Source organism: Miniopterus schreibersii (genome assembly GCF_964146895.1).
Source record: "Miniopterus schreibersii genome assembly, chromosome: 18".
NCBI lineage: Eukaryota > Metazoa > Chordata > Mammalia > Chiroptera > Miniopteridae > Miniopterus > Miniopterus schreibersii.
In genome coordinates, this window is record NC_138121.1 from 14,461,047 (window position 1) to 14,485,447 (window position 24,401).

The 24,401-nt window shown below is 56.0% G+C and overlaps 2 protein-coding genes across 7 annotated transcripts in view; one reads left to right on the top strand and one right to left on the bottom strand.

Annotated features, from left to right (window-relative positions):
* Window positions 1-24,401, bottom strand: part of AGRP (agouti related neuropeptide) — a 52,482-nt gene that overhangs the window by 15,322 nt on the left and 12,759 nt on the right. The window lies entirely within an intron of this gene.
* RIPOR1 (RHO family interacting cell polarization regulator 1) lies at window positions 7,805-23,754 on the top strand. 4 transcript variants are annotated; one of them, XM_081118897.1, is made up of 23 exons: window positions 14,782-14,831; window positions 15,658-15,784; window positions 15,902-16,054; window positions 16,226-16,304; window positions 17,009-17,032; window positions 17,128-17,181; window positions 17,326-17,478; window positions 17,580-17,643; window positions 17,739-17,782; window positions 17,861-17,986; window positions 18,344-18,492; window positions 18,567-18,696; window positions 18,778-18,946; window positions 20,114-20,313; window positions 20,398-20,519; window positions 21,273-21,405; window positions 21,643-21,778; window positions 21,902-22,063; window positions 22,317-22,475; window positions 22,621-22,817; window positions 22,906-22,989; window positions 23,106-23,196; window positions 23,339-23,754. In XM_081118897.1, the coding sequence occupies exons 1-23, from the start codon at window positions 14,813-14,815 to the stop codon at window positions 23,434-23,436; spliced, it is 2,673 nt and encodes an 890-aa protein (XP_080975023.1). In that variant the 5' UTR covers window positions 14,782-14,812; the 3' UTR covers window positions 23,437-23,754. The 4 variants fall into 4 exon arrangements, with proteins under 4 accessions (XP_080975021.1, XP_080975023.1, XP_080975020.1 ...); XM_081118895.1 differs by lacking the exon at window positions 14,782-14,831 and adding an exon at window positions 7,805-7,921 and having other exon boundaries at window positions 18,778-20,313; XM_081118894.1 differs by having other exon boundaries at window positions 18,778-20,313.

A 24,401-nucleotide genomic window follows, 5' to 3' on the forward strand; every position in this document is an offset into this window, starting at 1 on the left:
TGCTGAGTGACAAAGAAGAAGGGGAGAGGGGTGAGGCCACTGTGGGGATCCTAGAAGGCTTCTTGACACCGGGGGTAGGAGTGTCCAGACACAAAAAGGAAAGGCTAAATTTCAGGCCTGGAACAGAAGAAGCTAGGCTGTTTGGAAGAAGTGAGAGGAGCCTGGTTTTGGGACAGAGGCACAAGAAAAGACTGGATGGTTCCTTTCTTTTCTCCAATTTTGAATCATTTGTTTGCTTAGCAGATTTGGGGAAGCGCATCTCCTGTCAGGCAGCCCTTTCGGCACTTTCTGTTTATTTACAGAGAAATTCAATTCGCCAGTGTTTACTGAGCTCCCTGAGCAAATGAGCTGGGCCCAGCAGTGGAGCAGGCAGAGGGCACAGCAAGAGCAAGGCCCAAAGGTGCGACCCTTGGGGTGGAGTAGGGCGAGGGAGCTGGGGCCTGAAGGAATGCAGAGCTGATCTTCAGACTTCGGTCTGGTGGGGAGCAGGACTGAGTCCTGGAGAGACCCGTGCTCTGAGAAGCCGAGGCTAGGTGGGGGAGGTCCCACCTCAGCACATTCTCTTCTGTGTGACGTGGGAGATAATTAACCGGGGGATCCTAACAGCTGCCACTGCCACCCTTAGGAATTCCGGCCCTCCCTGCATGATATCTAGGCCACACTCCCGCTGCACAGCTCTGTGGGAGAAGGGAATCTCACTAAGCCTTTCTTCAGATGTGCTGCCCTGAGTCGCCTGCATACCGGTCCCCTTTCTGAGAAAGCCTGTCAGTTCCCTGGGCTCTCAAGAGCCTGGGCTGATGGAGGCCTTCCCCGAAGGCCAAGAGCCTACCAACTCTCTGCCAGTCAAGGTCCTTTGGGCTCTGAAGGATCCTTACTCAGCTCACAATGGCATCCGGGGGAACAGGTGAACCCTGGAGGGGAAGGTAAGAGCCTTGGGTCCCGCCCCAGTCTGGCCACTGTGGTGACCTGTGGGTATGGCCTTGCTGTCTATGCACTGGGTAACTTTGGAGATCCAGGACCTCTGAGGCTGGGAATCAGGCTCAGAGTGACTCAGCCTGGATCTGGCCTTGGTGTGTGGAGCCCTGGACAGGAGCGGTGGCCATTTCAGAAGGGGGCGCAGGCAAAGGCTGTGATGTGAGAAGAGTAAGGCATTGTGAAAGCGAAGCGGTTCCTGACCTAGCCTGGGGTCCAGGGAAGCTATCCCACAGAAGTGACGTCTGAGCTGATACCTAAAGGGTAGGCAGGAGTTCGCCAGGTGAAGGAAAACGGTGCACAGAACAGCCTGTGCGAAGATGTGAAGGCTCAGGAGAGCGGGGTGTATCCAGGGAACAAAGGAGTTCAGTCTGGCTGAGCTGGGACTTCCTGCGGAGGAACTGGCAGAGATCAAGGGCCAAGGGGATATGGAGAAGGGGCCATCCAGCTAGCTGCCCGTGGAGAACAGACCAGGCCTGGTGAAACCGAGGGCACAGAGGCCAGACAGAAGGTGCAGGTGGAACCCTGGCCAAGGGTGGGATGGCGGGGCTGGGGAGGACAGGGCAGACCTGGTGGCTGAAGGGGCTGAAAGGGAAAAGCCACCCAGAGTAACATGAGGCCTTGGGATGCTTAGGAGAGGAAATGGGGTCAACTGTACACAATGAGTTTGGGGTGCCCGAGGGTCACCTTAAGGGGAAAATGGAGTGTGAGATAGGGAGCTGAGACTCAAGCATCCCTGTGGGGATGAAAACAAGGGCCTGGGAGTTGTCAAGATGGCACTGAGAAAAGTATCAAGATTGAGGGAAGGGACCCAACTGCCTGAGGAGCCCACCGAAGGGCACGAAGAGAGCCAGAGAAGCAGCTAGGAATCCAAGAGGAGCAGTCAGACAAGCCAGAGGGAGTTTCAGAAGAGGGAAACGGTCTGCCTCTGCGTCCAACTCTCCCGGAACTGGCCAGAGGAGGAGAGAACTGTGAAGTGGAGGGTCAGGGAGCACTTCCAAAGAGGCTTCAGTGTGGAGATTTTAATGGTGGTGATGGAGTTCCCAGGGACCATGATCGGCGACCAGGTGTGAGTGTGAGCAAGGCTGCCACACAGGGCTGCACAGATTGTGCACTGCACACTTCAGTGATCATCCATTAAGGGAAAAACTACTTGGGGCCAGGGGAAAACCCCTGGAGCTGGGGTATTTTGTGAAGCCTGTAACTGCAGTGTAGACACTTCCCACAAGGTGGAGCCAAAGACCAATGCTCTACTTGGGCTTGGCTGGGGTCAGATTGGGGATCCTCTGCCCCAGGGTCACCATCGGAGGGGTGGAGGGTATTGGCAGATGCCGGTGGCTAGGACCCTCCCCACCACAATGACCTCCAAATCTTTCAGAACAGTTCTTGCGGTAGAAACTCAGAAATAAACAACACACCACACACTGCAGCCTTTGTCAGAGGGCCTCTCCCCTCCTGCCTGAAAGGGTCCCAGGGGAGCAGCTCATCCCATGATCTGGGAGGGGCACGGATGTCCCTCCCACTTGTCCCTTAGGAGAAGGGAGTCAGGAAGGAAGGAAGGACGCCGGGCCCAGCCAGCGGGATACAGTCACCCCACCCCAGCACCACCCTGCTCACAGGGCCCCCTGGAGGCTGAAGCTGGATCAGCAGGGTCAGTGACAGACAGCCCAGCCTGGGCAGAGTCCCCAGGGAAGTCACCTGTTGAGCCTGGCAACCATGGCTTAGAAACTTACACCTACCGAGCATAGGGACCGGGCCTGGAAATGCCTGAATAAATAATGGCCATGTTGTCTTTGAAAATGATGACATGTTCATTGCAAACCATTCTGTGTATAAATAAATACAAAGAAGAAAATAAAACTAGGTGAAATTACAATGCCCAGAGATGATGGCCACTGCTGGCGCAGGGGTGAGCCTCCTGACAGCTCCCAGGGCCAAAGGATGCAGTGTTGACCTGAGGAGACTCCTGCTACAGAACTGGCAGCCCTTCTGCTGCGTTCTCCACTGCTCCGCGTCTACTGTGTTGAGCACCTTTCCCTGCTCACATATAAAACCCTCTCTCCCTAGCCTACCTGACCTGACCCTGCCACCTCTCAGACCTCCTTTCTTTCTACTGCAGCCCACATGACTCAAATACAGCAAGCTCACCTTCGAAGTGTTGCCCTCTGCCCCTGCTGTGCCCTCTGCCCCCAGCTGTGCCCTCTGCCCTGCTCTTCTGGATTATTCAATGACTGTTTCCTTCTTGCTATTTAGGTCTCAGCTCCAATATCACTGTCTCAAAGAGGCCTTCCCTGGCCACCCCGACTGAGGTAGCTCCTCAGCCCCATCACCCCACATCACGTCGCCTGGTTTATTTTCTCCTCTCTCTGAAGTCATCTTACTAATACGTTGACTTTATTATCTGTCTCCTTTGGCTGGAGTGTAAGCTCCTGAAGAGAAGAAACCTTGCCCTTCTGGTCTGCCTCTGTGACCCCAGCACGCAGAATGATGCCAGGCACATAGTAGGTGCTCAGTCCATGCCCCACACGCATTTTCAGTACCCACGGAGCATCTCAGGGTATGCACGAACCTCCTTCAGCCCTCTATCTCCTGCTGATGGTCACAGGTCTATGTCATCCATTGATCCCTGATTAAACAAGCCAATAATCAACATACTCAGGCACAGATCTTTTCTTGCCTGTACAACTCTTTGGAATAAATTTCTTGAAGGGGAACTGGAGGGTGAAAGGGGAGTTTGCACTTGACATCCTGAAAATGCTTATTTTTAAACACTCAAACCAATTCCCACGCTCTTGAGAGTGTCCACTCCACACATCATGTCCATCACTGCCTACCTCAGAGCCAAAAAAAAAAAAAAGTATTTCTCTTGTTTACATTTGCACTGTGTTGATTATTAATGAGACAAAGTGCCTCTTGAAATTGCAATTTCAATGAGTGAATGGATGGATGCAGTTAAAGCATCAAAAAAGAGCCCTGGCTGGTTTGGCTCAGTGGTTAGAGCAGCGGTCCACAGACTGAAGGGTCCTGGGTTCGAGTCCAGCAAAGGGCACGTACCTCTACCCACATGTCCAGCTGCCTCCTGGACACCTCCTTCACATCACCTTCCCCTAGCTTGATCCCCCAGGCCTCCCCACATCACTGAAAATCACCAGCATCCACCCATCACCCAGGCCCTAAACCCTGGCATCACCTGGGTTGCCTCCCGCTCCAGACCCCACATCCCATCAGTCACCCAGCTCTCCATTCTACCTCCTGAACATCTCTTGAATGTCTCCTTCTCTCCATCCCCTCTCCAAGGCCACCACTGACTTGACTGGAAAATGATAGCAGCCTTTTTTCTGCCTCTACCTGCCCTCACCGTGTACTGCCTGAGTGACCCTTGCAAAGCAGATTTGACAAAAAATTTCCCCAGCTTAAAGCCCAGGCTCCCCATGAGCGAGGGTAAAATCCATGTTCGCTAGCCAGTTCCCAGGGCCTCTCATGACTGGCTCCACCCTCAACACAGACTCACACAATTCTCCAGCCATATTAAGCTTTTGCTCTTGCCAGCAAGAGAGGCTGCTGCTCCCTCCCATGCCTTGAACTCTGCTGCATTCTCTGCCCCCGACACTCCTCCAAAAACCTAGCCTCTGCTCCTTCCCTACAAAGCCCTTCCTAACGAGCACACTCGCACACTCCCACACACACAAACGTGCACACAAATACAATCACAATCACACACACATTGGTGACACAGGAAGTGCAGAGACTCCGAGATTATCTGCCCTGATTGACAATGAGCTCCCATGGGTCAGGACTAGGTGGCCTCACCTCTGTCCCCTCACTTCTGACCCCTCCAGGGCCAAGCACACAGCAGGTTCCTCAAATTCATGCTGAATACCTGGTGAATGAATGAATGAATGAATGAATGAATGCTGCACACTCTATCTGAGGCATGAGGCCACAGGCACAATAAGGGCCAGATTTTATTCTGTCCCCTCACGGAAAGCTGGGGGATGAAGTTGATTTCAGAGGGCTGTAGCCACGGTGCCTGTGTGGTGGGGTGCGGGAGGCCTCCATTTTTCTGGGATTTGGGACTTGAACTGCATTACTTCCAAAAATAGAACTAGCTGTGCCATACTTGAGGACCCGGGGTTCGCTATGGTTCTCACCACCCTCTGCCATCTAATAGAGGCCAGATCTCCTGGCCCTTTACAGATTCTGGACTTACCCTGAGGGCACTGGAGAGTCAACATGAACTGATTTATAGTTTAAAAGATCACTTGAGCTGGTGGGTGGAGAGCAACTGTAAAGGACAAAGGAGGAGGCAGGGAGGCCAGAATAGATGGTGTCCCAAGCCCAGGTACTAGCTGTCACAATGCAGAGACCTGGTCAGACACAGACAGAGTGATTAATTGACTGTGAAAGATGAGAGAATCAACCATTAAAAGTGGAATTTTCTGCCCTGCTGGGCATGGCTCAGCGGTTGAGCGTCAACCTAGGATCCAGGAGATTGGGGTTTGATTCCCGGTCAGGGCACATGCCTGGGTAGCAGGCTCAATCCCCAGTCGGGGGCGTGCAGGAGGCAGCCCATCAATGACTCTCTCATCATTGATGTTTCTATCTCTCTCTCCCCCTCTCCTTTCCTCTCTCTGAAATCAATATATATATATTTTTAAAGTTACTTTTTTAAAAAAAACACGTGGAATTTTCTGGAATTCCGGAATTCCAGACTGAGAAAGAGTTCCTCGGACAGTGCCTTGGTGTGCCAGCACAATCGGCGCTGAGCAATGGCACAGAGAGAGCTATGCCACTGCCATCCCAGGGGCCAGCCTGCTGCTCAGTGGGTATATGGTAGATGAATTAATAAACAACAGAGTACTGGTAGTGGGAGGTGAGGGGAAGAGGGAATGAATTTGAAGCATATTAAGGAGGTAGAATCAACAGGACTAGGAGGCTGCAGGAATGTGGGGGTCAGAAAGGAGGACATCAGAGTTCATGCATTTACTCATTCAACTCATTCAACAAATGTTTTTTTAATTGATTTGAGAGAGAGAGGAAAGGGGAAGAGAGAAAGAGAGAGGGGAAAAGCATCGATTTGTTGTCCTGCTTATTTATGCATTCATCGGTTGATTCTTGTATGTGCCCTGACCGCGGACGGAACCTGCAACCTTGGCATGTCAGGGGCGGTGCTGTAACCCACTGAGCTACCTGGTCAGGGCAAAGTATTTCTTGAACTGTGAGCCAGAAACAGGTGACGAGGACTTTCACGACTCTTGCCCCCACACAGCTTAGAGACCCACAGCGAGGCAGACTTAGGCCTGAGAGCACACATGGGCATCATGCTGCCTGGTGGTGATGAGTGACATGAGGATATGAGTCCACAGGACATGGGAACAGAGCATAACAAGGAGAGGCTGTCTTCAGAGAAAGTGTCCAGAGGATGCCTTGCTGAGATGACTTGAGATGGGCAGGAACCAAGGGGTGTCAGTTTTGAGAGCTCTGGAGAGGTCCAGCATTTGGCTCAGGTGCAAGGTTGGGTGGACAACAGTGCTTTGTAGGAATAAGGACAAAGGGAGAAGAGTCCTTCTGGGGAAGGTCATGAAATTTGGTGGGTCGTCCAGGAGCTCTGGGACAGAAGGCTCTGGGCACACAGGAAGGCTTTGGATGGTCAGCAGTGGGTGGGTGGAAGGCCTGAGACTGGATTATATCTTAGGGTGGGGGAAATAAAGTACCCAGTCCCTGGAAGCAACCCCCAGATGTAAGGACTACAAAGAAGGGAGTGCTGACAAGGGAGATGAAGAGGAGGGGCTGGAGAGCTGGGAGAGCTGGGAGAAGGTGAGGTGTGTCTCTGGTAAGAACTGCTGAGGGAGAGGATGTCAGTGCCCTGAGGGTCTCTGTGTCCCCCAACCTCTCAGTAGTATATTCAGGAACCTCTTAAAGTCCCTCAAACCACTGCTGGGTGTGTCTGTGCTACTTTTAAAGGTGAAGGACTACAGGAGTAAAGCCTGAAGGGTCCAGGAGCCAGAGCATTCAGGTTGAAGAGGGCCAGTGGTGTCTTATTGATGGGAGGGGGCAGGGGGAGTGGAGCTGACCCTTTGACACCAGTGCGGGGTCAGCTCTAAGCTTCACCTCAACCTGCTCTAGGGGAGAGTCAGTGAGTGTTCCTGACCCCTCATTGGAAAGGACAGAGCTCTGGCCTGCTTTGCCAACATGTGCCCCAAGCCCAGTAACTCGCCCATGCTAAGAGCAAGACCTCAGACTCCCCAGAAGTCATACCCAATGAGCGGTGACTGCATGACCTGGCTAAGAGCCCAGACGGTGGCAGGAAGGGCAGCCTGCCTCTACAGCAGGAAAACCGAGGTTGGCCCAGAAGACAGGGCTGATGGGGGCCCATGGCTAGGATGCAGGCCTCCCTGTCCCCTTTCCAGAAACTGACCTTGATTCCTTCCTCCAGCCAAACCAAACCAACAGCGGCCGCCCCAGGACCAGTTTCAGGCGGTCACGGATGGGGGGAGGGGAGCGCGGTGCTGAAAGGTCTCTAGAGGCCACGGAATCTGAGGAGGGGACCAGCAAGCGGGGCTCTCCGACGAACCCGGCTTTGGGGTATGCGTGGGAAGGAATGGGACTGCCTTTGTAAAGCCGCCCTGTGCCCGCCGGTCCCGAGAGCTACCGCCGCCCTCGCGTCCTTCAGGGTCCCGCCTACCCGCAGGCTGGTGGACTCGGCGGGCCACCAGCCGCCCCGTTACCCGGGAGGGCGGAGCCAGCCGTGGGCGCCTCCGGGGGTGCCGGAGCTGCGGGAGCGCAGTGGGTGGGGCCCAGCGGGCCGGGGGAGGAGCGGGGCTGCAGGGCGGCGGGGTGTCGGGAGCGGCGGGCGCCGGCGGCAGCGACAGCGGCAGCTGCGGGGCGACCGGCCGGGCGGCGGAGAGCGCACGGAGGGCGCGAGGTCCGCGTAGCCCGACTCAGCCATGTGAGTGTCCCCGCGGTTTCCGGGAGCCGAGGGCCGGGCGGGGGCTAGAGCGCCGGTTCTCCCGGTAGGTCCCGGATCTGTTGCCCCGGCTGCGGCCCTGTCCCACATCACCCCATACCCGAGACCCAGGCCGCACGTTGTCGTTTCTCTCCTCCCCCTGGGCGCGGAAGACGCGGCTTCGCCCCACAAAAGCCGCCGCCTGCGGCCCTGCCGCGCCCGGCGCTGCCTCCTTCCAACCCACAGCAAGGCCGTGGCGGCCGGTGCCCCGGGGCTCTGGAGTGGGCCAGGCCTGAGGGCGGGCCCTGGGCGCCAGCCTGGGCCCTGGCACGGTCGCTTTCCCGGAACCCAGCTGCCTTCGCCGCTGGAGCTAGGAATGGGGAGGGGGCGAAAAGGGGTGCAAGTCGGCCTCCAAGATGAGCTAATCTCGGCCTCACCAGCCGGCCTAAGCCGCTTTGGGGCCTGGCCCGAGGTGTCCGAGCCTGGCCTGGGGGCTGGGCTTTTCACCCAAACCTTGTGCGGCTGAAGCCTGAGAGGATTGCCCCTGCGCGGTGGGAGAACGGACCCTGTCCCTGGAAATGGGAGGCAGGTGTGGGGTGCAAGCAGCCGGGCCTGAACACCCTGCAGAACTGGTTTGGGGAAGGGGCTGCTCACCAGGGCTAAGTCTGGTCTCAGCACCCTCCTCTCACCGGTGAGGCCTGAGTCCAACTTCTGGGACTAACCCCTCCCAGCCAGTTCCACTGGGTTGCTCCTAATGCGTGTCCAGGCTGAGCACTTTCTGTGTGCAGTCTAATGTAACAATAACGGTGCCCTTGGCACCATCGGTGGGTTTGCAGTCTACAGCGCCGGCACAGCCTCCTTAGGAGGGTTATGACAATCTGGCAGATACAGAAACAGGCCAGAGAGGTTAAGTAGTGTTCTCAAGGTCACACAGCTGGTTTGGAGAGGTGGGAATTAGACCCAGATCTGAATTCTTGCCTCTGCACGCACTATCCACCTCCGTGGCATGGAGGGGGAGGGGCAGAGAAGATGAGAATCGGGGAAGGAGGTACAAAATACTCCAGCAAGACGCTAGGAGGCTTGACTTAGCTCCCACTTCAACCCGCACTCTGGGTCTTGAGTCCTGTTGGGGCAACAGCCGGGGAGAGAGAGGGGCCTGGACTTGAGTGGGGGTGGGGGAAACACACAGGGTGCCAGGATGGTCCCTCCGGGGTGGAAAAGCTGGCGGGAAGGGTGCGGCTGAGTCAGGGCACCCCCTCGCAGCCGCGGGGACTGACGCCCCTGGCCCCGGGAGGCCGCTAGGCTTCCAGCACGAAGCCTGCCGGCTGGGGAATGTGACCAGCTGACTAGGGAGGGGGCCGGCAGGAAGTGAGGCCACCGGCTGCCACCGCCTGGTTCCGGGGTGGGGGGTCTCAGGCCCTGCTGCGCCCCCCTCCCTCCCAGCTCCAGCAGTTTGGCATGACATCAGCAACCGGGTTTGGGGCATTGCCATGGAGACTGGGGCAGGCTAGGGAGGGACCCCATTCTCCCTTGCAGCCCCCCTTGCCCGGGTTATTTTTAGCTTCTGTTTACCTCAGTCGTGGCTGGGCAGTGGGGCGGGGCTGGACTGGGACTTCCAGGGAGGCGACTGGCCTGGCATACCGCTGAGCTGAGCAGTGCAGGTGGTAGGACCTCCTGTCTCACACAAGTGCACCAGTTTTGCTGTGTAGAGGGTATTGGGGGGTCACAGCATCAGGAGCCATGAAGGTGGCCTCAGTTCCATTGCAAGCTGCCCCAAGCTGGCTGTGTTCCAGGCTCTTTCACCTTTGGAACCTGGGTTCTTTCCCATGTCCAGAGCAGACTTCAGGGCTGGTGTGAGTCCAGAGAATCCACTGGCTCTTGTTAGCCAACCCCCACCAGTTCAGGTGGACCCTCTCCCTTAGCTCGAAGGGTTCACTTCTTTCCCTACCTTGCAGCAGGGAGAAATCCTGCTTATCCACCCCCTGAAATGGTCACTCAGGTGGATGTGCCCACAGTCACTTGGGAGGAGTCTGGGTCAACTAATAATACATCCTGGTCCCTGTGGGACTAGGGGGTTGGTGGCAGCAAAGCCCATCAGAGAAAGAAAATTGATGGGACCGTCAGCTTAGTCTGAGTCCAGCCCACTCTCTCAGTTCCAGAATTCCAGAGGACCCTCACCTTGCCCATCCCCAGGGAGAAGACCTTACTTGCTGATATGAGAAAGTGGGGGAGGGACAGGGAAATTTGTATGTAGGGGAGGGGAGGTAGAGTGGACTAGACTTGAAATCCACCCCTCCAACACTTCAGGAACTACTGTTCCTGTGTCTGGACAGCCTAGTCCACTCAGCTCCAAACGAATTCAGCTCCCCACCTCCTTCATCGCCCTGGTGCAGGCCCAGAGGGTACAGCAGTGAGCCAAGCAGACAGGCCCCAGCCCCCAGAGTTCACAGTCTGGTTAGAAGACAGACCCTAAAGAAGAACTGACAACCTAGTTATGTGACCTCAGGATCAGAGGGAGGAAGCTATGAGACATCTAAAAGGAGGAACCAACCCCAGGCAGGCTTCCTGGAGGAAGAAGTCATAGGGTAAGACTTGAAAAAGGAGAGGGAACTGGTCAGGGTGAAATAGCTGGAAGAGGTTACAGGAGCAATGGGGGCTGCAGCTCTAATGCTGATGAGCCTTGCAGGTATTGAGAGAGGGTCTCAGTAGCTGCAATAGAAAGACTACAGGAGGAGCTGGGGACTGTGAGGGAAGGAGTGATTGAAGGTATATGAGGGAAACAACAGTCTTGTAGGTCATGTCAGAGAGCCTAGACTTTATATTTGGAGCAGGAGGTTACCCACGGATGTTTCACAAGAGTCAGAATAGAGGGACACTGAAGATTTAGAGTCCTGAGGTCCGGCCTCCTGAGTTTGAATCCTGGCCCTGCCATTTACCAGCTGTGTAATCTTGGGCAGGTTAATAACTGTTAATAACAGCAGTGAATATTTGTGTGCTTTCAGTGTGGTAGTGTGTCCACCCCAACTTCCATACCCCACATACAATTCTCCTTTTCCCAAACATTACCTATAGAGGGAAGTATCTCATTTCATTCCCCAACAGCCCTGTGAGATAGCTGTTGTTATTATTATTACTATTATTATTATTTTTAATCTTCACCCAAGGATATTTTTTCCATTGACTTCTAGAAAGAGTGGAAGGGAGAAAGGAGGGAGGAGGGTAGAGAGAGACATCAACGTGAGAGGCACATCGATTGGCTGCCTCCCCCACACCCCTCATCAGGGATGGGGAACCTGCAACCAAGATACATGCCCTTGACCTGGAATGGAACCCGCAACCGTTCAGTCTGAGGGCCGACGCTCTAACCACTGAGCCAAACCGGCTAGGGCAGCTGTTGTTATTATTGTTATCCTCATTGAACACATGGGTATCTGAACACCAAAAATGTGAAGGAATGTCTTGCTCAAGGTCACACAGCCAGTTAGTCTCAGGTTTGTCATCTGTGAACTGGGGCGAATAGGACTTACCCCATAGGGTTCTTGCCAGAATTAAATGAAACGATGTGTGTTAATTAAGCACAGTGTCTGGTCTGTAGGAAGCACTCGATAAAGCAGTTTTTGGCATTGTCAGGTGACTGGAATGTTAAGAAGAGCAATATTGTTACTGAATAAATAATGGATCATTGTGGGTAAAAGTGGAGACAGGGAGTCCATTAGGAAGCTGCAGGAGGGTTCTAGGTGATAGTTGGTGATAGCTTGGACCTGAATTCTATCTGTGAGGGTGGAGAGGGGGCGGGATCCAGAGATGGTAGGAGTGGGTGGATTGGTGGATGTGGAAGGTAATAGAAACTGAAGCATCCAGGATGACTCCTAGTTTCTATCTCGTAGAACTGGGTAAACAGATGGTGGGGCTGTCATGGAGAAGTTAAGACTGGGGAGAGTCCAGTTGGAAGAGGAAAGTGGTGAATTCAGTTTGGGTACTACCAAGTCAGCACATCCCTAATAGCCCACTCTGCGCTGTCATCAGCTTCTGGGAGGCAACAGGCAGGCAGTTGGATACACAGGCCTGGTGCTCAGAAGAGCAGTTTGGGCAAGGGAGAGGTAAGGAAGCTGGCAACATTTAGATGGTATTGAACTGTGGGAGGTGTACACAGCCCAAGGGTGGGAGAATGAGCCCCACTTGAGTATGAGGAGACAGACAGATCCTCTGTGGGAAAATAAGATGCGCAGCCAGAGATAGGTGGCCAACCAGGGGCATGTTGTCTCTTGAAATGAAAGGGAAGGAAGGGCTTAAGGAAGAGGAAGAGAGCCACAGAGTGAAAAGCTTTACTGAGATCACGCAGATAGGGCCTAAGCGTCGGACACTGGATTCAGTAGCAGGGACGCCCTGGTGACCTTGTCCAGACCAGTCAGGAGTGGTGGGTGTGGAGAGGAAATGGAGATACATATCTTTTCCAGAATCTTGGCTCTGAAAAGGGGTGAGGGGTGGGGTCGCTAGAAAGAGACACAGGGTCCACAGAGGGGCTCATTTCTTTTTGTAGCTATTTATTTAAAGTCAACTTTATATTGAAATAGAATATGAATACAGAAAGGGCATGTCTTTAGTGGTACAGCTCGATACATTTTCACAAAGGAACACAACCACATAGGATTAGGAAACAGAACCCAGATTAGGAAATCGAACATCACCACCACCCTGGAAGCCCCCTTCTATCCCCTTCTGGTCACTATTCCCAAGGGTAACGACTATTCTGATTTCTATCACCAGAGATGGGTTTTGCCTGTTTTTGAACTTCAAATCAAAGGAATCATACATATGTCATCTCTTGTGATCTCGCTGCTTTCACGCAACATCACTTCATGTCTGTAAGATCCATCCATATTGTTGCATGTAGTTGTATGTTCATTGTTTTTGCTATAGAGCATTTGGGTCGTTTCCAGGGTTGTTTTCATTTTTTATGTGGGAGTGGCTTGCACTTGTTTGAGGCTTGTGGAGAAAGTCTGAAACACTCATCTTCTGTGAGAAGGGAGAGAGATGACTAGGATTTCCCCAGTGGGAAACGAGAGCCCAGCTGAGGTTGAGATTTGCCATCGTTCCAGCCCAACTGCTGGGCCAAGACCTCTGGCAGCTCCTGCCAGCATGTGTGCAGGTACAGAGAAGGTAGGGAGTTAGGTTGCCCAGGGTTGGTTTCTGCCAGGTAGGAGAGAAGTACAGAGTGCTGGGGATATTAGCAGCAGGTGAGTGACAGAGTCATGGCTGTGGATTCAGGCTGGGAGAAGGGTGTGCAGGGAAGGTAGGGAAAAGATGGTAGGAGGGAGCTGGCAGAGAGAAAGGAAGCAGAGGCGGATTGTGAGCTCTGTGCAGGGTGGTGTCTGTGCAATTCTGGCTGTATCTCCAGTTACTGGAACATGCTGGAATCATGTGGGTCCTCCTCTCTGGGGTAGGGGGTGGGGTGGGTAGAGGAGTGCCCAGTGTTGTCACTCAGTGAACAGTTGGACAAATAAGCTAAGAGCCTAACAGGTCTCAGGTAAAAGGCTGGTGAGGTGGGGGTGATGGAGAGAACCTGAAGGTTGTAGTTAGTGTAGCTGTGATTTAGGAAAGGGGCATTCCAGAGCCAGGTGATAAGGCTGGGGTGTTCCCATGGCTGGGGGGACGGTAGCTGAAGAATGCAGAGAGGCCAGTGTTGGTCAGTGAGTCCACTGAATGCATATTTGCCAGTGTAGGGTGACTAGCACCCATCTTTCAAGGAGGGAATAGAAGATAGCATTTCTCAAACTGGGGTCCTTGGATATCTGGCATCTGAATCTATAGGGGACTGGTAGGCTTTTTGGAAATGCAGATCCCTAGGTCCATCCAGCCTTTTGGGGAGAAAGGAAGCCCAGTGCAACAGCACTGAGCATCAAGGAGCAGGAGTGTTTGGGCTGGGAGAGAACCCAGCCCCTCTGAGGGCATGGGATGCCCAGTGGAACCTAGGTATGGTGGCCTCTATCCTGGCTGAAAGTGGACAAGGAGTTTTCAAGGAAGAGCTACTGGGGGCAGGAACGGGCTCATACTAAGGGGATTTGGCCCACAGGAGCTGGAGACCAGAAGATGGGCCTCTGCCTTAGGATGCAGCTTCTGTTAGAGAGGAGGCCCTGACTGCGCAGTGGGTTCTCTTGCTGGGGGCCTGGGGGTAGAGAGGGAGAGTGCCCAGATTGAGTACCCCTCTCTAGGTGTAGGGGTGGAGGTCAGGGGTGCATGGGGCTATACTCAGTTCTTTCTCTGCTTCCTTCTCGGGGCAGCAACACAGAATATCCCACACTTTTAGCTCCTTTCCTTTCTCAGCCTCTCTGACCCCTCATGCTCAGTGCCGGACTATATGCCCTCCACTGGCACAGCCCCTCCACTCAGCACCCACTCTCTAGCCTTCACATCCAGAATCCCAACTCTCAGCCCTCTGTGTGTTCAGCCCTTTTTCAGCACCCCTCAACAGCCACTCTATGAGCCCCCTATGCCAAATTTCAGCCAATCCAGCCCCCACTCCGTGTTCTCATTCTGTTTATCCCTTCATATTCACGGCTCAACTCCCTTTACCCACACTCCCCGATGCCAGCCTAGAAGATCCCGGTCAGTCCCCTCTTGGAGGGGAACCCCCAGTCACCCCTCCCAGAGGCGGGACAGGCTGAGGCCCCCGTGCCCCCCTGGTCTCCCCGTCCGCCCGTCCCGCCCCATCCCGGCGGGCTGAGTCAGGCGGCAGGAACTGGGCGGGGGGCAGCGCCGGGAGGAGCTGAAGCCCAGCCAGAGTCGCTGGGAGCTAGCGCGCACCCAGCCTGACGGGCACCGAGTGGCCCTGGTCCGGCGGGGAAACGGGGGGGAGGGCAAGCGCGGGGCGTGGGGGCCTGTCCCGGACCTACCATGAACTCCAAGAAGAAAGGTAGGACTCGGCCTTGGGCTGCGAAGGCTCCCTGGCTGGCTTCAGGGAGTGCAGGCCGGATTGTGGGGGACAGGGGCGCGAGTTTCTCCGGAGCAGGGTGGGGGTCTACGGAGGATCTCTTCCTGCTAAGGGCGCGGGCGAAAACGTGTCTGTGACTCAGTTTCCAGGTCCGAGTCTCAGGAAAGCGGAGGGGGCGGGGCACTTCTCGGCACTGCCCCCCACTCTGGGAATCCCCCGGTTCTGGGCGCCGGGAGGGCTCTGGCGTCTGGGAGCCTGGGAACTGGTGGGGGCTGGAAGGGAGCAGCTTACCCGGAGCGGGCGGGTCGCGGGACCAAACCCGCGCCGGCTGGGCCTGTCGGGCAGCTCCGCTGGGCTCAAAGCGCGCACCCCGCCCCGCCAGGTGACCTCCAGCAGCCTCGCAGGGTGCGGGCGCGGAGTTCTCGGTCCACTTTCGGGGGGAGATTAGGGGCAGGGCTGGGGAGTCTGCCCCGCCCCTGGGTAAACAGGCACTTCCGCACATTCTTCGCGCGCCCCGCCCCCTTCCTGCCCCTTCCCAGCCGGGGAGGGTCCCCGCGCGACCCCCCTTCCTGCCCCGTGCGACAGGCGGAGCCTGCACCTCTGCAGGAAGTGGGGGCCGAGCCGAGGCCACGCAGAGTCCGAGGCCGAGACGCTCGCGGCAGCCCTGTCATTAGCGCAGTGGCCGGTGGGGTTGTCGGACTCCCATCGTTAGGCCGTGTCCAGCAGGACTAACATACGGAGGACAGGCCGCGGGGAGGGGGCTTCAAGGGCCCGACTGGCGCTGGACACCCGCCCTCGCCACCCCCAGGGAGCCCCGCGCGGACTCATTCCATGATGTCCCTGTCGGTGCGGCCGCAGCGCCGCCTGCTCAGCGCCCGGGTCAATAGGAGCCAGTCCTTCGCAGGCGTCCTCGGCAGCCACGAGCGGGGGCCCAGGTACGCAGAAGAGGGGGGCTGATGGGGTCAAGAGAGTCTGACTGGATTGGAGCTGGGTGTGCAGTGAGGGTTTGGGGGACTCCTTTTGCCCCTTTCTGAGTGAAGACTCTTCTTCAGGAGCTTCCCGGCCTTCAGTCCCCCGGGGCCTCCACGGAAGCCCCCAGCGCTCTCCCGAGTATCCAGGATGTTTGCTGTGGCGCACCCAGCCCCCAAGGTCCCGCAGCCAGAGCGGCTGGACCTGGTATACACTGCGCTCAAGCAAGGCCTGACGTAAGCAGCTCCCTTCCAATGCCTTGTCCCAGGACCCCTCCTCTAGCCCCCCCATCCTCTTTATGCTAGTGGGAACCTTCCCCAACCTCACACCCTCTCCCCACTGCCTGTACCCTGGGGAGCTGGAGGCTGTAGAGGTAAGCCACTTCTTGTTGTCACTCCCTTTCCCAGGGCTTATTTGGAAGTACACCAGCAAGAGCAAGAGAAACTCCAAGGGCAGATAAGGGAATCCAAGAGGAATTCCCGCCTGGTGAGTGAAGGGTTGACAAGGATGCCCTGGACTGCTAATGCTTTTATTTGTAGTGTTGGGGAGATGGACAGGGCCAACCCTGGGTAACATCAAGACTGTTTTCTGGGGTGACTTAGTCCAAGTATGACTAGAAAAGGGGATATCAGGAAAGGCCAGGGAAGTTTCAATCCCCACATTCCCCAGGCTGTGCACACTTTCTGCTTGGGACCCAGTGCCTGCCCATGGGAGCTCTAGTGGGGTACACAGACATGAACAACAGGTTATACTGTAGTGTTACTGAGGGAGAGCCATGGTTCTTTCTGGGGAACAGCTCAGAACTTCCCAAAGGAGGAAACTTCTGCTGAGTCTTGAAGGATGAATAGGGGTTCCTTGGTAGAGGGAACCATGCATGAGGAGGCATAGAGCTCTTCCTAGGGTTTGCAGGATTGCAGGAAAGGGAGTGGGATAGGGGAGGGACCCCAGGGAAGAGGTGGGGGGAGGGGTACTGGAGGGGTTTTGGGGACTAGATCTGTGTCACCAGTACCCACCAAAGGACAAGCATGTGGGAAGGTTGGTCAATCCCTGCTTTGACTGGAGTGGCTATGGACTGTGATGTGAGGGGGGAAGGTTGTACAGGAGAGGCGTTAGATGGGTCTGGGTGGGCAAGTGCTCTGCTGGGGTACATCCCATACCTTCTAAGTGCTCCCTCTCATCTTCCCTTGCAGGGCTTCCTGTATGACTTAGACAAGGTGAGTGTATAGAGAATGGTGCTGAAAGAGGTTGGCTCATGGGGAGGGTAAAGGGCCCTGGGCCTCAGGCTCCTCCTGACGCACCTCTCCCCCAGCAAGTCAAGTCCATTGAACGCTTCCTGCGACGGCTGGAGTTCCATGCCAGCAAGGTACATATGCAGCATGCATGTGTGCATGTGGTGTGGCTTTTGGGGTTGGGTGTTTTAGGGTGGTAGGGGGGATGCTAAGCCCTGGGTGAGCAACCCCAGTAGTGAGTCTCAATGTCCCTACTGCCACCCCACTCACTTGCCCAGATCGATGAGCTATATGAGGCATACTGTGTCCAGCGGCGTCTCCGGGATGGTGCCTACAACATGGTCCGTGCCTACAGCACTGGGTCCCCAGGGAGCCGTGAAGCCCGGGACAGCCTGGCCGAGGCCACTCGGGGGCATCGAGAGTACACAGAGGTGAGGGATGGGTGCCCATGAGGCATAGGTTCAGGGTATGGCAGAGCTGGTGAGAGGAGAATGATTGTTGACCTCCTCCTGTCCCTGCCCGTCTCTCCCAGAGCATGTGTCTGCTGGAGAGTGAGCTGGAGGCACAGCTGGGAGAGTTCCATCTCCGGATGAAAGGTACTGAGTGGTGGGGGTAGACTGACAGTGGGGAGAGGGAAGTGTGTGCTTGAGACCCCTCCCTCAACACGGCTCTTCTTTTCCTCTACTCCCAGGGCTGGCTGGCTTCGCCAGGCTGTGTGTGGGTGATCAGTATGAGGTATGAGGATGTGCACGGAAGGACTGGGATGGCAGGGTCACACCACCAAGGGCTGCCTCATCCTGCCTGTTCCCCTAGATCTACATGAAATATGGGCGTCAGCGCTGGAAACTACGGGGCCGCATTGAGGGTAGCGGAAAGCAGGTGTGGGACAGTGAGGAAACCGTCTTTCTTCCTCTGCTCACGGAATTCCTGTCCATCAAGGTGACGCCTCTGCCCAGGACCACAGGACACATGATCCTATGACTCCATGACCCTGTGAACCCCTTCTGGCTCCATGGCCCTGTGAATATGTGATCCCATGACCTTCTGACCTTGTACCTCTTTGACCCCCTAAACCCCCATGACTTCAATGACTCTACAAACTTAGACTTCTGTGATCCCCATGCTCCCAGAGTGTTTCAAGCCTCCATGGTCCCATTACTCCAAGAACTCCAATCCCTGCAACCTCCTCATGACCCAATGACCATTGCAAAACCTCTGTCAAATTCCTACCTTTGATCTCCCATGAGCTTATGACCCCTACACTCTTGTGACCCCATGATGCATTCTTGGCTGTAGGTGACAGAGCTGAAGGGCCTGGCCAACCATGTGGTTGTAGGCAGCGTCTCCTGTGAGACCAAGGACTTGTTTGCCGCCCTGCCTCAGGTTGTGGCTGTGGACATCAATGACCTCGGCACCATCAAGCTCAGCCTGGAAGTCACATGGAGGTTGGTGGAGCTGAGGAGATTAGGGATAGGGCCCGGGGCCAATGGCACCTGCTAATAGCCTCTTTCCTTCCCAGCCCCTTCGACAAGGATGACCAGCCCTCAGCTGCTTCTACTGTCAACAAGGCCTCCACAGTCACCAAGCGCTTCTCAACCTATAGCCAGAGCCCACCAGACACACCCTCGCTTCGGGAGCAGGCCTTCTATGTGAGTCACAACCCAGGCACAGGCCCCACCATCCTCCAGGAGCCTGAGGATGGTCCTGAGATGCCCTTTCTTCTCTCCTAGAATATGCTGAGGCGGCAGGAGGAGCTGGAGAATGGGACAGCATGGTCCCTATCATCCGAATCTTCAGACGATTCATCCAGTCCACAGCTCTCGGGCACTGCCCGCCACTCCTCAGCCCCAAGGCCCCTGGTGCAGCAGCCTGAGCCTCTACCCATCCAAGTTGCCTTCCGTAGGCCTGAGACCCCCACCTCTAGGCCCATGGATGAGGAGGGAGCCATGGCCCCAGTCCTGGCCAACGGGCATGCCCCCTACAGCCGGACTCTGAGCCACATCAGTGAGGCCAGTGTGGATGCTGCCTTGGCTGAGGCTTCAGTAGAGGCAGAGGGCCTGGAAAGCCAGGGACCTAACCTGCCTGCACACCCAAATCCCACCCATGGGGAGCATCCTGGTCCTGTCCCTCCTGCCCAGGACCCTGACCATTCTGCCACAAGCCCCTCTCTCAGTGCAATAGGCCTTGTCCACACATCTGTAGACCCTGCCCCATCTGAACATCTAAACTCTCTTCACAAGGCCTCAGACTCTAGGTCTCCAGAATTGTCAGGTCCCACCCACACCACTACAAGCTCCACCGGTAGTGCTCCAAGCCTCACTCACACTGCCATAGGCTCTACCCACAAGCCCAAGCCCTTTACCCTCACTGCTACCAGCCCTACCCCCAGTGCCATGGGCCCAGACCAGACCATCACAAGTCCCACCCACAAGCCAATGCTTTCTACCCTCACTACTGCAGGTCCTACCCCCAACACTACAAGCCCAGTCCAGACCACAAACCCTAGCCACACTGTCACAAACCTGACAAATATTGTCATAAGCCCCACTGTCAAGCCCATACTCTCTACCCCCACTACTACAGGCCTTACGCCAAGTACCCAGGGCCAAGGCCAGCCTACCACAACTCCCACCCATACCACCTCAAGCCCCACCCATACCACCTTAAGCCCCACTCATACCACCTCAAGCCCCACCCACACTACCACAAGCCCTACTCATAAAGCCAGTGTATCAACTCTCACCACTATTAGTCCAACCACCAATGCTAAGGACCCAGTACAGACCACAAGCAGCTCCATCCACCCTGTCACAAGCCCCACCCTTACAACTGTAAGCCCTTCCACTTCTCTAGACCTTGCCACACTCCCCAGCCCCTCTACACACACAGACTCCAACCCACTGTCCTGTAGCCATCCAGCTTCCACTCCCTGCACTCAGGCAGACCCCATAGTCCCAAGCACCTCCTACCCAAGTCCTGCCTCCAGTTGGGAACCCCTTACAAACCCTTCTCTAGACCCCCCAGAGCCCATCCTTCAGATCCCAAGCCCCCCTCCCTCACCCTTAGCCCCTGTGCCCCAGCATTCAGACTTGAGCGTGGCCATGACTGCCCAGGCCCCAGTTCCAGGAGCAGCTGGAGGGGCTGGAGACAGGAGGCTGGAGGAGGCACTGGGAACCCTAATGGCTGCCCTGGATGACTATCGTGGCCAGTTCCCAGAGCTCCAGGGACTGGAGCAGGAGGTGATCCGGCTGGAGAGTCTGCTCATGGTAAGGAGGGCCAGGCTGGGCTGTGGCAGCACAAGAAGGGCAGCCAGGCAGTGTCAATAGCTCTGACTCCCTTCACAACCTCAGCAGAGACAAGGCCTGACTCGCAGCCGGGCCTCCAGTCTTAGCATCACTGTGGAGCATGCCCTGGAAAGCTTCAGCTTCCTCAATGAGAATGAAGATGAAGACAATGATCGTCCTGGAGACAGGTGACGGGGGCTAAGTAAGACGGGGCGAGGTGAGGGGGAAGAAGTGAGGTGAGTGCCAGTGAAGGAGTAAGGCAAGAAAGGGGAACAGGTGAGGTGGGGCTAGGTAGAGCACATGAGTAGTGCAGCAAGGCTGGAAGTGGACAGGAGGGCTGCTTGTGGGTGCATCTGTATTCACCCCTCCCGTGTACTCCTCATATGTCCTTGATGCCCATGTTTCTAACCCCATCTGTATCCCCAGTGCTTCTGACCACCCTCTTCCTCCTCATCCCTGAAATGTCTGTCTGCTTCCCTAGCCAGTCTCCATAAGCTCGTGAGTCCTTTCAGGCATTCCCCATTCACCCTGGGTCCCCCAGCATCTTCCCTGGCTGTCTTGAAGAGCCCAGCCCCAAATGAGCCAATTCCCAGTTGAGAGTCATGTCCAGCCCCTCCTCCATCTGCTGCTGCACAGCCCTGTGCCCTGAGCCCCTTGGACGACAACCCCTTGCACTCCACATTGCACAGACCATCCCACCTGCAACCCTACAGCCCTAGCTGGATGTGGCAGAGGGCAGATGGACTCTGAAGACCCCTGCTACCACCTGCTGGTCCCAGCAGCCCCTTCCTCCTTCCCAAAGTTCTCCATGAACTTACCCATTGTCTGTTGTCTGTGCTTTGTCTCTTCTTGCCTGGGATGGGAGAACTTAATAAAAATACACTGGTGACCAGATGATGATGATGTGTGTACTAAGGTGGTTGACCCCATTTTTCCCTCAGGCCCCCAAGCAGCCTGGAGCCTGGGGCTGAGGACAGCCTCAACTCACCCAGTGCCAGCCCCCTCAGCACAGAGTGTCCAGCTCTGGACACTGCCTTGGTCCAGCACCTGTACTACTGCAGTCGCCTCCTGCTGGTGAGGCTAGTGGCACCCTCCCTTTATAGCCCTTTACCTCAGGGAGCCCTCCACACCTGCTCTAGGTTCCACTCCCCAATGCCCCAGGTCCCTGGCATCTGGCTCTTACTGAACACCTCCCACACTCTGGCTCCCTCCAATCTCTCCTAATGCATGCTGGGACTTGTAGTCCCTGAGCTTCACCCTCCCCAAGCTCTACCTTGAGATCTGAGCTACTTGGCCACCCCTATTCTCCAGAAACTGGGCACATTTGGGCCCCTGCGATGCCAGGAAGCATGGGCCCTGGAGCGGCTGCTGAGGGAGGCCCGAGTGCTCGAGGCAGTATGCGAGCTTAGCAGGCAATGGGAAGTCCCTGCTACTTCTGCCCAGGAAGGTAAAGGCCCTGTGGGCTCTGGCTTGGTGTCTGCCCTGAACCTCCTTCCTTGTTCTACCCCACCTACACTTGTCTGCCCACCTGCCTGCTCTGTTGCTGATGGTTTCTTACACCTCCTCACAGTGGTGCAGTTCTCGGCCTCTCGGCCTGGCTTCCTGACCTTCTGGGACCAGTGCACAGAGGGACTTAGCCCCTTCATCTGCCCTGTGAAGCAGGTGCTCCTCACCTTCTGCAATCAGTATGGTGCCCGTCTCTCCCTGCGCCAGCCAGGCTTAGCTGAGGCTGGTGAGTGGGCCGCCTACCTGCCCCCTCTGCTCTCCCTTCTAAGATCCCCAGTGATAGGACCATAGGGAAAGCCAGGTCAGCCCACACAGACATGCTGAGCTGAGCTAAGGCTTGTGCCTTGGTGCAAGAGGATCCAGATGGGGAGGGTTTGGGCAGGGGGTCCCTGGACCTGAGCCTACGGTGGGAGCACTCTTCCCTCTGTGGGCCTGGGTTCCCATCCAAACCCTGAGGTCTACGGCACTGCTCCCCACAGTGTGTGTCAAGTTCCTGGAGGATGTGCTGGGGCAGAAGCTGCCCAGGAGGCCCCAGCCAGGCCCTGGAGAGCAGCTCACTGTCTTCCAGTTCTGGAGTTATGTGGAAACCTTGGACAGCCCCTCTATGGAGGCTTATGTGACCGAGACTGCTGAGGAGGGTAAGGCAGTGGCCTTGATCACAAAGTGGCCTGACACTATGGGTGGGTCTTAAGGTATGGATAAGGACTTGAGTGTACAGAAAACCCCATCCCAAGATGCTCCTTGCCCTGCTACATTGTTTCAAGCCCCCCCTCCTTCTTTCAGTGTTACTGGTGCAGAATCTGAACTCAGATGATCAGGCTATTGTGCTCAAGGCTCTAAGGTTGGCACCTGAGGGGCGGCTGCGAAGGGATGGGCTTCGGGCCCTCAGCTCCCTCCTTGTCCATGGCAACAACAAGGTCATGGCTGCTGTCAGCACCCAGCTCCGGAGCCTGTCGCTGGGCCCTGCCTTCCGGGAAAGGGTGAGAGTGGGACAGGGCTCCCTTGACGGCAAAGGCTAAGGTCCTAGGCTCCCAGTGTGTGGCTAAGCGCTCTCCTACCCTTACCCAGGCTCTACTGTGCTTCCTGGACCAACTCGAGGATGAGGATGTGCATATGAGAGTGGCCGGCTGCCTGGCCCTAGGCTGCATCAAGGTGATCCCTGCCAACCCACCTGCCCTTTCTCTCCCCTCCTGGCTCCCCTAGCCCCAGGCCCTGGGTTTTTCCCACCTACTCCAATGGGCCCACCTCAGTGCTTCTTCCTCTCATAGGCTCCTGAGGGCATTGAGCCCCTGGTGTACCTGTGCCAAACAGACACAGAAGTCGTGAGGGAAGCTGCTCGGCAGAGCCTGCAACAGTGTGGTGAGGCTTGGGGATGGGAGATATAGGTCAAGTAGAGTTCTGAGGCATTTTGGATGATGGAAGTAGGAGTGAGATGGGGTCAAGGGTGGGAGGACCAGGGTGGGGCTAGGGCTACTCTTAACCCCATCCTTACCCATTACAGGGGAAGAGGGACAGTCAGCCCATCGACGGCTAGAAGAGTCACTGGACGCCCTGCCCCGAATCTTCGGGCCTGGCAGCATGGCCAGCACAGCATTCTAAATTCCCCACCCACTGGCTCTCAGTGCCCCTTCCCCCTACTTTCAGGGCTTACCAGGCACTGGCAGGGAGGGTGAGGGCTGGCTCCAGACACCCCTCCCCCACAGATTCCTATCAATGAAAATCTAATATATTCTTCTGTTGCTGTTGGGGTTGGCAGTCAGTGCCTGTCGTCAAGTGCCTCCCAGCCTCAGCTCAGCACACTTGCCACAAATCAGTGTCCCGGGCCTGGCCATCCTGCCTCTGCCCCACCACGTCCCTTGGTTTTGTATTTTATTTACAGAGTTTTACAGAAAATAAAAAAGCGAAATGCCTTTCCTACATAGTGTGGCCTAATGTACTCCTGACCTTCTGGCTCCAGCACCCTTTGGCTGTGGCCCTTCCTGACATTAGTGTGCCCACACTCCAATTGTGACAATTGCATGTGCTTTTGCCCTGGAAATCTGGGTGGAAGACAGCCCAGGGCCTAGAAGTGGGCTTGGAGAAGAGGGCAGAGGAAAAGGGTGGTGGCATGTTGCTGAGGAGGCTCAGCCTGCTGGCTGGGCGTGCTCTGGGCCTGGAAGCTAGGGGCCCAGGCTGGAGCCAAACCATGGGGTTGGCCTAGAGAAGGCTAAAGGGTGCCAGTCCTGGGAATGGCTCCCTAGCAGCTAGCACCCTGTTGCCAGGAGGCAAAAATGAAGCAGCAGGCAAGAAAAAAAGGTGTGGTGGTGGCTAGAGCTTCTGGCCACCAGGGGGCAGAAGGACCCCGTCAGAGAATGCCAGGCTTTTAGGTCTTCCCCTCAGCCCTAGCAGCTTCCTACAGAGACTGAGCACAAGGAGCTTCTTGAGGGCTGGGTAGTAAGGGAGAGCAGATCTTTGTAGAGCTAGGGTCTGGGTGGCAGGAGACCGGGATGGCTTCCCTGTAACCCTAAACAGCAAGTCCCTCCTTTCCCCAGCCACCTCCTCTGTAATAACAAACCTGACTGAAC

What these genes read in the sequence shown, in the direction of transcription:
- RIPOR1 (XM_081118894.1), top strand. An exon ending in CCAAGAGGAATTCCCGCCTG is followed by an intron (nt 16,305 to 17,008) that starts GTGAGTGAAGGG and finishes CTTCCCTTGCAG; the next exon opens with GGCTTCCTGTATGACTTAGA. An exon ending in GACCGAGACTGCTGAGGAGG is followed by an intron (nt 22,476 to 22,620) that starts GTAAGGCAGTGG and finishes TCCTTCTTTCAG; the next exon opens with TGTTACTGGTGCAGAATCTG.